The 12,811-nt window shown below is 40.1% G+C and overlaps 2 protein-coding genes across 3 annotated transcripts; both read left to right on the top strand.

Moving 5' to 3' along the window:
* The first annotated feature begins 3,652 nt into the window (after positions 1-3,652).
* LOC131786300 (uncharacterized) lies at positions 3,653-7,622 on the top strand. The gene is made up of 5 exons (XM_059103340.2): positions 3,653-3,914; positions 4,178-4,331; positions 4,750-4,899; positions 5,438-5,539; positions 6,548-7,622. The coding sequence occupies exons 1-5, from the start codon at positions 3,819-3,821 to the stop codon at positions 7,462-7,464; spliced, it is 1,419 nt and encodes a 472-aa protein (XP_058959323.2). The 5' UTR covers positions 3,653-3,818; the 3' UTR covers positions 7,465-7,622.
* A 118-nt stretch (positions 7,623-7,740) lies between these two features.
* LOC131786264 (uncharacterized) lies at positions 7,741-12,234 on the top strand. Of its 2 annotated transcripts, XM_066158933.1 has the most exons (4): positions 7,741-9,689; positions 10,329-10,484; positions 10,880-10,981; positions 11,182-12,234. In XM_066158933.1, exons 2-4 carry the CDS (start codon positions 10,394-10,396, stop codon positions 12,084-12,086), a joined length of 1,098 nt encoding a protein of 365 aa, XP_066015030.1. In that variant the 5' UTR covers positions 7,741-9,689; positions 10,329-10,393; the 3' UTR covers positions 12,087-12,234. The 2 variants fall into 2 exon arrangements, with proteins under 2 accessions (XP_066015030.1, XP_066015033.1); XM_066158936.1 differs by lacking the exon at positions 7,741-9,689 and having other exon boundaries at positions 10,277-10,484.
* Positions 12,235-12,811: the final 577 nt, after the last annotated feature.

Genomic DNA, 12,811 nt, shown 5'->3' with positions numbered 1-12,811 from the left:
GAGTATAACAGGGTAATTTAGTATTATCACCTGAACTGACATATCGTAAAATTTGCCACCGTTAAGAGTTTCAAAGCTGACGTTTCGAGCGATAGTCCCTTGTCAGAACGAATGGAAAAGTTGTGGTCGTATGTGTGTTAATTCCTCCATTCGCTCTGACGAAGAACTATCGCTCGAAACGTCAGCTTGGAAACATTTTACGCTGGCCAATTTACAATATATCAGTTCAGGTGATAATGCCAAATTACCCTGTTATACTCTCCCAACGACGCAGCTCCATAGTTTCTTTAGAAACTTACCCCCTTTAACCTCTTTTAAGCCTTACTTACTTATCTTGATAACAAGTAAAGAGGAGTTTGAACCCATTTTACAGGTTGAAGATCAAGGTAATGTGCTCTCTCCCCCCCTCCCCCCCACGGACTACGGACTAAAAAGTCACGGAATAAACGTCATTTCTCTTTAGATAATGGGGTGTTTGAGGTAAATACTTCACTTTTTCGAGCAAATGGCTGAGATGAAAAGGTCTACGTTGTAAAGCTTGGTAAATGTTTAGAAAGTAACGGTCGCTAATTCTGCCTTTTACAAAAAAAATTTGGCGGGCGTTGGAACACAATTTTTGCCCAGGGGTACGAGAATTTGAACAAACCAATCCTCAGAAATTCAAATGCTAGAAGGGGTGTCGGGGGAGGGGGGGGGGATTGAAGTTTCTTCGAATTGATTGACGCATAAGGTTTCCCATTTTTGAAACACAAGAGACGTATCTTTGTCGGGCGTTATATCATAAGACACTGCATCAATCTTAAGCGACGCCAAAGGCGTTCGAAAAATTAGAACCAATCATAGAATGCTACTCAGCGTACCGAATAGGACCACAGCTAACTTTAACACAATCTATTTCAAAAGAGAACTAAAGGAGGTTATCCGAACAAAGTAACGCTTTTAAATGATCAGAAGATCCTCTGGAGGTTATAGTGCTAGATAGCATTGGCATAAGCTGCCTACTTTGAAGTTTCACAAGAGGATTGAAGCAATTTTACGGAAGACTGAACAAAAGAAATGTATGCTGCACGTGTTGCGAAGTAAAACTGAAGGTGACGCAAAACTGGTTTGACAAGAATGCAAACTTTTGAAGCTGTGGCTTACCAGATACTGATTTACCTCCTCATACGAAAATATGAAAGAAAGATGTTTCACGTAGTAATTGAACTCATTTGATGACACATATCATTTTAAAAAAATTCGAACCGAGGTCTCAGATGATAACAACTTCAAAAGTTTAAAAAGTGCAATTTAACAACTCGGTGTCTGTAATAATAAAAAAATCAAGGACCTTCAATAAATCCATAGGCTTCTTGTTTTGCATCAGCACGCCTCTGATTTACCACACTTTGCGTTATCGCTGATACTCATAAACCAGCGGTCAAGAAACTGTTAAGCAGGTAGAAAAGTTACTTTTCTTGTAAGGGCTGACCTAAGGACGGTTAAAGAACTTATGGAAGTCATGATCCCTCCAGGGAAGAAACGTCGATTCAAAAGCAAAACAGGAGGTGTTTCTCTAACTTTACTGCCGCTATTAGCTGGTGCCTGTTGAAATCTTCAAGCATGGCTACTCTCTCCTATAAAAATGTCGCATTCCCGACCATCTCCCCACTGTAAATGTTCTTCGTTGCTGTGACGGAGTGTTAGGACATTAATATACCAAAGGTTCCAAACCTCGATATTTTATTACAATAAATAACGGATGAAGGTTATGACAAAAACCATGGATATGGATCGGAGATTCGAAATCTGTAAAGTAATGCGTTAACAAATTAGTTTCAGTTCATATCGATAATATCAAAAGAAATCAAGATAAATATTTACCCATTGGTTCTAGGTGTCCATAACACTGTCTAGCGATAGAAAATCTTAACAATTATATCTGTTATGTCATCAAATTATAATGCGGAAAGAAATTAGAATTTTGCGCAATACAGTTGCAACATTTCGAACTTCATAAGTTGTAAAATATAATCTGAAGAGTATTTGTCTTCTTGGGAAGTGTGTATTTATTTCGAACGAGGAGAGTAAGGCTTTTTCACTTAAACGTAAATTTCTTAGAAGAAGCAACCTCTGTGTGCAGGAAACTCTGCATTCTTGTAATCGATCGCTGTGGTCTGAAGGCCATTTACGAAAAGTTCGAGTGACGTGCAAGTCACTTGACGCTAAGAAAAAGCTGTGAAAAGGTAGAATTTGAAGCAATTGCCTGGCGGTACATACATAATCCGCCACTTATCGAGCACTACGGTTTTAGCATGGTCGCCCAAACCTTAAGACCATTTTTTACCATGGTTCGAGAAATTTACTTCCTAGCTTCCAAAGTCCTCGCAACCGAAAGACATGTCAAATGCAAACTTAGCTGGTAAGGAGGCAAGGATGGCAGTTGGGGGTCTGGGAGAGGGACAACGGTTGGATTCAACGTAAACCAAGAATCTTAAATGACTCCATATCCCTGAATGTAAGACTATCCTCGAAAAGAAGGGACGAAAATTGTCTTTGAATGTAACTTAAACAGCGTAATTTCGTACACAAAATATTTCTATAAGAAAAATCGTAAAATTTAACCTTAAGGAAAAAAGAACGCATTCTTGTATAAATTGGTAAATGCAAGGACGGATTTCTTTGTCGTTACGTTGTTTTCTAGGAAAACATTTCAAGGAAGTTGTAAAAATGTGGACGTGTCTCTATTCTGTGCGTGCTTACGCAGATTATTGGGATTTGGCCATGCCCTGGTGACAAGTCTGACCCGATGACGCGGATAACACAAGGTATGACGAAAAAGATTTTCTCGTGTTTAAACATGTCTGTCGCGTTTCATAACAGTTTAAAACACATTCGTTACTTCATTAATTGAAAATAATGTCTATTGTGATTGAGTATTGTTAAGTTAAATGCTCACTACATTTTATTTTTATCAATTAAGGTTCTAGGTCTTTTTTAACAGTAGCGGAAAAAAAACACAAATTGGATAGCTTCATGAGTGTTTTGCTTTGCTCTACAAATCTAAACCGATAATTCACCCAAAGCTGACATGTTTGTATTAAATAGCGTCACTCTAGTGTATATTCAAATCATTTCTACTGATTTAGTCAGGTTAAGCTGTCAACAAAAATTTGTCATCAACCTTCTCCTCGTCAAATCATTTCACTATTTTTCTTTTGCTGCATTGCGGCCCTATCTTGGAAAAAGTCGCATACAGTCCTAAAGCCTGTCGACCCTTTTATAATCAGTTGCATGTTCAGCGAGGGGTGCATTCCACCCCTCTTGCACATGTCGCTCGCAATAGACTTACAAGTGCGCTGCCTTCGTTCAGGTTTTATAGTGAGGAACAAACAAGAGAATGTCAACGGTCTATCTGTACAGGAAAGACACAGTAGCATTCAGGTGATTTAAAGGTTGATCTGTCGCGGCTTTGTTGGTTACGCAATAAATAACACACTTGCGTAATTCCTTTATAACTAAAGACAATTTAGGTAAACATAATTATACTTTGGAATACTTACTGAGACCTTATCAGTGTTTTTCACACGGTATTTTAAATGGAATGTAATAACATACTTTTTATTCCTGTTCCAGAAACGTCAGTTACGAGAGAGGATCCGCACATTTCCGGATCGTTTTACGCTTAAGCTTAAACCCTCTACAGGAGGGCGATAAAACGGCATCTGATACGTGCCTGTTTGCACGTTCAGAACCTTAAGTTGCTCTATAAAAGGCAGGGTCCTCATACCAACTCGGTATATTTTCAGTTTGGAGTAAGTTGGTGGACGCGCGCAAAGATGCAACTTTATGCAGCCTTATTGATCTGTTGCTGCATCCCTTTGAGCTTTTGCCTTGCTCCTACGTCAAACGGACAAACGGATAAGTGTCAAGAGGTTAGTAGTATGTCTTCTTTTCGCGCAGTTTACTGAAGACCGAACCGACCAACACATTTTACAGTGCAATGGAAAAGAATTGAGGGAAAATTTCGCAAATTTGAGGGATTGAAAAGGGTTGAAACGACTCAATCAAGATTCTTAACTCGAACCAAGATGCATAAACACTGTTCTAGATACGAGTAAACACAGAATCTGTTATCGGACACAAGAATGGATGGGTTAAATTTCGTCCATCAACGTTTGTAATTTCCATATTTCAGTACTTGAGTTACGAAGATTGTGTGAAGGAGGCTTATGAGGCGGGCGCTAAATGCCGGATGTCAAATGTATCTTATCTCAAGGCTGACATTAATGAAGTTTGCGATGGACACCAAGAAAAACTGAAGCGTCTGTGTTCCATTCACTGCGCGAAAGGTTAGACTAAAAGTTGATGTTAGATGCAATTATAACCGCTCCGTAAAAAACCGCTCGAAATGCGCCCAATAGACATGTTCTGAAAAGATATAGAGATTACTCTATGGAAAATGCGCACGCACGATTTTCATTCACGAGTTGCGGAAATTCCGTTGTCCGGTCCAATTAAGTAAAATAGCTATTAACTGGAGAACTATAAATAAAATAAAAGGCTGAAAATTGTTGTATACAAACTCTTGCAATCCGGGAGACTAAGTTGTCAAAAAGTACCCAACCGATCGTATTTTTCTCATATTTGATTATAAGAACTTGTAGGGGAGGTTCATTATGTTTTGCATTCGTTGTCAGTTTGTAAATAATTGATCCGTTTAGATATCACATGGTCTAATAGAACTGTTTTTTCATTTATCATTTGAAGCATCGTGTGTAAATTGCTTCGAAAAAATGGAAAGAGTAGTAGAAAACTGCAAATTGTTTTCCAAGAAGGTTAACTGTGACCTCAAGGTCCAAGAATGTGAGGAAGCAAAGGCTTCACTCAGCAAGTACTGCAGCAGTAAGGAATGTCCAGGTGAGTGAAACAAAACTACTTTTACTTAGTAGCTGCATCAATAGCTGAAGTGAGAGACAGCATGACATGTTAAAAAAGAAAAAAACTACTCAAAGCTATTTTTTTTCAATGAACAGGAGTACCAGTCATGCAGTGCTATGAATTCTAGGAGATCTGATCCTTGAATTTCTTAGAATAGATTTAATTTGGCCAGACATGTTTATGAAAAGCAAATTAGTGTCACGTAACTGACTAATGATCATCAGATTTATATTGATTGGTCCAATCTTTTTCTTCACTTTATAAAAATACTATCAAAGGCATGTTCTTTTAATTCAACTTTATATCATGTTTGAAATACGTTGAAAAAACTTCTAACAATCACCCGTAAGATAAAGGGAAAGATTTAGTAAAGGTATCCCCGGATTTTCTGTAGAAAATAAATGACAAAATGCAGGGGTCAACTGTTCCACATACAGGGTATATCAATAGTCAACAATCAAAATCAAGAGCTAATATTGTAAGAACTTACATGAGATATGCTTGGTTTTACATATAGTGTGCAAAGATCTGTATTGTCGCAACGGAGGCAATTGTGCTGGACTCGGTTCACCTTGGTGCCAATGCCCAGCAGGATACAGTGGAGCTTTCTGTCAAAAAAGTAAGTGTAACTTAGTGTCATTCAAAATTCTTTTGATTATGAAACGTTTTGAGAATTATGTACTCATTTTACCAATGACGGCAATAACTTCAAGATAAAAGAGATATCAGTGGAGGGGGGGCCCATAAAGAACTTGTCCTTTCGTTCACAACGTAGAGGAAATGTCGGGACCCAAGAGATCCATAAGATCACTGGCCACTTCACGTGCACCTCCGTCAATGTCATCTACTGCATAACTTGCACTTGTTGCAAAAAGTTATACATTGGTGAAAACAGGAAGACGACGAGGAGATCCATTCCGAGAACACCTTCGCGACGTAGAAAGGAATCCAAACCAGTCGCTAGACACTTCAATTTCCCAAATAATTGTAAGCAGCACATAACAGTTTGCAGCATTTCTCTACATCTAAAAGCAGTTCGGAAAGCCGCAAAACTCTAGAGCAAAAATTTTATCCTTCAAGTTGGCACTCTTAATCCTCACGGTATCAACGAGCGCTTTTCATTCAATTAAGTTATTCTTGTTTTCTCGTCAACATGTTCCCACCATCACCGTAGCTCCATTTTCTGCATGTAAACATACACACGACCCACAACTCCTCTAATCGCTCTGACGAGGGGCCAACGCTCGAGTTAGCTTTTAAAACTTTTTACGGTGGCTAATTTACGTAATCAACTCAGTTGTTAACACTAAAATACCCTGTTATACTCTCCCACCGACGCATCATTACAGTTTCTTGAGAAACTTACCCCTTTATGCAAGTTCAGCCAAATTTTCTGCTCCTTTTCTATATTATATTATCAGATTTGAAGACATCATTTGCTCGATAATCTCGCAAAAGTTCGAGTCTTTCTTTGTCAAATGACCGGTAAATTGGATCTTACCCCAATCACTTGGAAGCTACCTCCCCAAAATTGCTTATTTAGGACTTTTAGTTAGTAATAGTACCAACCGAAGTACATGTACCATGATTTTGTTCGACAAAACCTGTCGTTAAAATTTCTCTACAGGTAAATGCGTAAGCAAGCCATGTAAAAATGGTGGTACGTGCGTTGACGAAAACCTCTGTAAGTGCCTACCTCACTACTCTGGCCCTCAATGCACAGTGAGAAAAAAAAGACTGGGAACTAGAGAAAATCCAGCACCAAATGCACAAGCAATTCTCGACGCAGGCGATAGTCACGGAAGCGGAATGTATTGGATCCAGCCCCCTGGTGAAACAGCCCCGGCTCAAACCTATTGTGACATGACTTTCGCTGGTGGAGCGTGGATGTTAGCTAGTTACGGTTTCGTTTACTTGGGTGGAGCGTCGGAAGTAAACTTAAACAGTAAGGCCATACCCAATATGAATAACCCAAATGGTTATGCCTGGCTTCCCACTCAACGCAGCTCCTCAAATGGTCTGATTAATCTGCCCCACGGCGCTGTAAAAATGGCCAATAAAGCTCGTTCTATGATCATGGCTGCAGGTAACAACCCAGCCACAGGCGGTATTGATCAATATTCATATGTCTATCGCATCAACATTACGGATAATCCTTACACCATAACCTTTGCAAATCATAACCGCTTTAATGGCGGACAACCGGGTCGCATGCATGTCCAAGATTTTATTGTTGAAGCGTTGAAAGGCGAGAGTGGAACTTATGTTAGACATGCTTTAGGGGAAGCCCTGGGGGTGACATGGAGCGACTCATATCCCACTGGGTACGGGTTTAACGACAAAACGGGATATTCTTCAGGCTTTAACAAGGGTCCCTTTTTCCCCAGTGTCCACTCGGGCTCGGGACGCAGTCCGTGTAGTGGATGCACCCCAACTGATTACGAGCCTGACGTGAAGGGAGGCTCCCCTCACTACACACATCGTGGCTGGTACACAGCTACAGGTTTTGGTAAGATAGGGCAAACATCGGTTTGGTTTAAGTGAAGGATTAGCACTCTGCATTAAGTTTTATTTGAATTAGTCGATGGCGTTGTTTTCATAGTTCACAAAGACTGGGTACACCGTTAGTTTTAAACATTTGTTTTATAAAGAATTACAAGTATCCATGCAGGTATTAAAACTTTTTATCCTTTCATTGCCAAGCTGTGTGGAGATCTTACTTATCAAACGCAACAAAAAAATGTTATAACCTGAACGAATCCTTGGTTCATTCCCTGAATCCATGCCTTTTCCCACGTTATTGGAAGTCCACCTTGGTCGCTTTTCTCATAATGGTTCATTCTGGGAAACTGATTAATGTTGGCACAGATTTTAAGCGTTCCGATTGTGTGAGAAAGATTTTCATATATTCACATGCAATTTCGTCAAAACCACTCCGATTGTCCGTATGCACCTCAGTTCTGTCACAACGATTGTAGTCTGTTCCACCTATCTGTTCCGAACTATCAATGTGTTCACATGACAGAGAATAATAAATCTGAATCTTCAGCGAACACAGATTATCCCAGTCATCTATGCGTGATCGTATAAAACTGACACAAGGAGGTTCGATTAAACCAACAGACAGGAAAGAGGAAACAAGCAACCGACTCCATGTCATAAATATTCCTGCTTCCTCATCTTTAAGTTTGAACATACTGTCTCATTCACGGGTAAGAATGTAGAAGTGAATCAGCTGGGCGAGAAGACTAAAGATGAGGAAGAGGAAGTAAAAAATTAGAAATTTGGCGGAAAGGCGGTCACGTCTTACTTGTATGCGGAAGTATATCAAACACGACACTGAAAAGCACGACAAAATGACAGATCGAGTTCTGGTGTCGCTGAGAAGCATACCAAACAACAAAGAGTTTCGCTTTACAACACTCACGATAGCTGTTCAAGGTGGAAGGAGATAATTTCTAATGGGAAAGTTTTCAGCCTTAGCTTTCTGCTACTGGCTCGCCTTGAGCCCCTGTTTTGCTAAGTTTGTTCTTCCACTAAACAACCGATCACAGTTGGCGCTCAGTACTGTCAAGGAGTACTGCACAGAGGTAGGTTTTATTAACCATTTTATTTCACTTTAAATATAATCTGCTTGCAAAAATTTCAGCACTCATTGGCTGAGAACACCTCAATCCACCACCACACAGAGCAAAAAGTTGAAATTGAGCGCAAAAAGTTGAAATGAAATTGATTGACTGATTGAGATGCTGGAAAGTCGCGAAATCACATGAATTTTTCTCGTGCAATCACAAGCGGCCCTGTTCCTGCCCTATTCCTGTCAAAAGACGAAGTCAATGACTTCGTCTTGACAGGAATAACTGTAATGGTAAAGCAAGCTTTAAACCGGCAGAAATCGCCAAAGACTACAGCGGGCACACAGGACGTGAGTAAGTGCTATTGATTTTGGTGTAAAATTTTAACACTTCGAAATACTTATTGTTGTAAATCGACCATATCTCTTTCCTCATATTAATCCTTATAACGTGTTCAAATTCTCAACGGTTCCTCTCGTAACTTAACACCAAGTCACACAACGCGTGACGCTTTCATGAATTAATCGCTGGCTTTTTTTTCGAGACGTGAGCTTGGGCCGACCGTGTGGATAAATAAGCACTCGTAGATTTTTCAAAGAATACATATTGGTGTGCCTTTGAAAATTTGCTCGTGCTGATTCATCCCAAATTGTACTCGAAATCATGTGATTACCCGTACAAATGAATGACTTAATCATTGACCACTGAGGAACTAAAGCTACTTTCACGAGCGAGCTATTAAATAAAACCTCAATTGGTTGCTGTAAATTCGACCAAAACACACCTCATATAACAATGCAACTGCGTCTGAATTAGTTATTTTGAATCGGAAACCGGTTCGGTCTGAGTGACCTAAAGTTGCCTCTGTAGTCAGTTAAACTGAAGTATTACTTTGAGACATGTTTCACGAGTTTCGTAAAATCCAAGAGAATAACAAATTACTGAAATTACTCACTAACATCTCGTACGATTACAGTCCAAAGACAGTGTACATTTGTATTTTTATACGGCTTTTTGTCTCGTCTACTCATTGAATTCAGTACAAATCTTACGAGGTCTGCGTAAAAGAAGCAAACGTGTTGGTAGAAAAGTGCCGAAGAGATTCAAAGAATTCACAGTCTATTGACGTGAAACAGATTTGCGATCACTTAGAAGAAAAGTTGGAAAACATTTGCTCCGATAACAACGCTAAAGGTAAGCCACAACCCTGAAAACATTGACAGTTGTGCTATACATGAAAATACGTTTTAGCGTGACATGCAGATCGCAATCAGTGCAATCCGGGAGACTAGATAACTTTGAATGGTAGTAATTATCGAACTCTGAGGACAGTCTCTCGAGGACTGTGACAATCATTTAGATTATAGAGGGAAATATCCACAGCTTTCACCGACATCAAGGTCAATATTTTATTAAGAGTAGCACATACCATATAAGCTGAGTAACAAACAGACAAAAAAGAACATTACAATAATGAATGTTTCTGACAGTATGCGGTCATATGAAATCATGGTCGGAACTAAATTCCGTTTTAATGCAAATTTTGCTGCCCCTTTGTGTGAGCACTACCAACAACAGTACTTCTCAGAACTACCCACAACCGGGCAATCAGACTGCGCGATCACCACTCACTTGTGAGGTTTATACCAATCTGAATCAGTATTTCCAAATAACTTACTTAAAGCCCCAGTATCTTTGGTATTTTTTTAAAACCAGAATGCTTTGATAATCCTCGCAATCTTCCTTTCCCTAGACATTGTTCCCCAAAACATTTCGCAGGCATCCCGCTCACAAAGACATTCCTTTCTCTTTGCCTCTACTACTCAATTACAGTATCTTGCCTTGCTTGTTATGACAAAACGGAAAAGGAAGTGGAGAGCTGTACACGTTTTCCGAAGATGATTAATTGTGACCTCAATACCACAGTTACGAGATGTGAAGAACTCAAGGCTTCTCTAATAAAGCACTGCAAAAGCGAGGGATGTCAAGGTACAAAGGTCTTAAAACTCTGAATATAATTCTGCATCAATCATCTAACAACAAGACGGAACTGCACTCTAAGAGATCGCGCAGCACGTTCCTAATTAGCTAATTTCTTCTCAATCGCGGGACGAATTTAAACTGAAAGATCTACAAAAACATCTTTATGGTGCCTCTAATAAAGAAAAAACTCAGATCAATGAGATCTTCATATGCTTCCTTGTCAGCCCTAAAAGCCAATACATCGTCTTTCAAAATCTTGGAACTTGTGACAAAGTAAAGAATAACCGCTATTCTGCATAGTTCACAGGAGCTTTGAAGCTCATGCTTGTTCTCAGCGCATGGTTATTAAGAAATAATGAAGAGATCAAACATTAAAGATATGTGAAACCTCAAACTCCTAGGTTGCAAAGATGCGCACTGCCGCAATGGAGGCAAGTGCACTGGACCAAAAGTTCATTGGTGCGCATGCCCGTCGGGATACACCGGAGCCTTTTGTCACAAAAGTGAGTTTTGTTTGACATTGAGTAAAAATAAAACAAGATTAAAAGAATAGCGTGGGCCATAATAACGCATATACCCCAGGCTGTATGGGCTGTAGCACCAGCGAGTAGCTGAAAATCGAGGTCCGACGGTATCTACCATCTAATTTATGTTTGACGACGAAGGCTTTGCTAAGTCTAAATAATCTCAATTTCCTTTTAAGGTAAATGTACAGGGAAGCCATGTGAAAACGGTGGTACGTGCATCGGCGAAAACCTCTGTAAGTGCCCACCGGCCTACTCTGGACCTCAGTGCACGGTGAGAAAAAGACTGGGAACTAGAGAAAATCCAGCACCAAACGCACAAGCAATTCTCGACGCAGGTGATAGTCACGGAAGCGGAATGTATTGGATCCAGCCCCCTGGTGAAACAGCCCCGGCTCAAACCTACTGTGACATGACTTTCGCTGGAGGAGCGTGGATGTTAGCTAGTTATGGTTACGTTCACGCAACGTCATTAAATGCCAACAATAAGGCCATACCCAATATGAATAACCCAAATGGTTATGCCTGGCTTCCCACTCAACGCAGCTCCTCAAATGGTCTGATTAATCTGCCCCACGGCGCTGTAAAAATGGCCAATAATGCTCGCTCTATGATCATGGCTGCAGGTAACAACCCAGCCACAGGCGGTATTGATCAATATTCATATGTCTATCGCATCAACATTACGGATAATCCTTACACCATAACCTTTGCAAATCATAACCGCTTTAATGGCGGACAACCGGGTCGCATGCATGTCCAAGATTTTATTGTTAAAGCGTTGAAAGGCGAGAGTGGAACTTATGTTAGACATGCTTTAGGGGAAGCCCTGGGGGTGACATGGAGCGACTCATATCCCACAGGGTACGGATTTAACGACAAAACGGGATATTTTTCAGTCTTTAACAAGGGTCCCTTTTTCCCCAGTGTCCACTCGGGCTCGGGTCGCAGTCTGTGTAGTAGTTGCACCCCAACTAATTACGAGCCTGACGTGAAGGGAGGCTCCCCTCACTACACACATCATGGCTGGTACACAGCTACAAGTTATGATAAAACAGGGCAAACCTCTATTTGGTTCAATTAGTCAGCAGTGCCATTAAACCTTAGTGCTGGCCACTATAAGATATATCTTTAACTTTTAAATTCAATTGAAATCTAGATTAATTATATTTTACAATATAGCAAGTATGTTTGATGATTAGATGCAAAGAATTAAGAAATGTGAAATCCGTGCTTTATCAAGAATAAAGGTCAATTTGTTAGATGTGAATCACTACCGGAACTTGAAGTACCGCGAAACACACGTAGTTCGGAATAATTACACAACTGATTACACACGAACCTAAACGAATTCTTCAATTCTCGAGTATACTTTACAAAGACAAAAAAAAAAAAACAACTCCTGTCTGAACAGCCGCAGAGCTTAATGTAAGAACGTACCCTCATACTGCTGAATGCTTAACTCAGGCAATCAAAACAACTGATAAAGCCCACAATTGCGAACAAGCCCGAGAGTTCGCCACCATCTGCTACAAATAACTAATTTTCTGTCTTTCTTACTCAACTCTCACATGAATCGCACGTGTCGAGAGAGTTCTCTTCTTTACACAGTTCAATAATTTCAAATCTTCTTCATAACCAGTTTATTTCTTCCCGCATAACTTCCAACGCCTCACTGCGTCTCTTACTGCTTACATCACTGGCTGAAAAGGACAGACGTCGTTGAGAAGAACAAGTCGCGATGATATGATATCTGAGCCGTTTTAGCTGCCTTTCGTTTGGTATAAGAATTTTGAGCCTGCCGAGTCA

This window comes from Pocillopora verrucosa, chromosome 1 (assembly GCF_036669915.1).
Source record: "Pocillopora verrucosa isolate sample1 chromosome 1, ASM3666991v2, whole genome shotgun sequence".
In the NCBI taxonomy this organism is placed as follows: domain Eukaryota; kingdom Metazoa; phylum Cnidaria; class Anthozoa; order Scleractinia; family Pocilloporidae; genus Pocillopora; species Pocillopora verrucosa.
The sequence above is the reverse complement of the archived record's forward strand: the minus strand, read 5'-3'. Positions and strand labels throughout refer to the sequence as shown.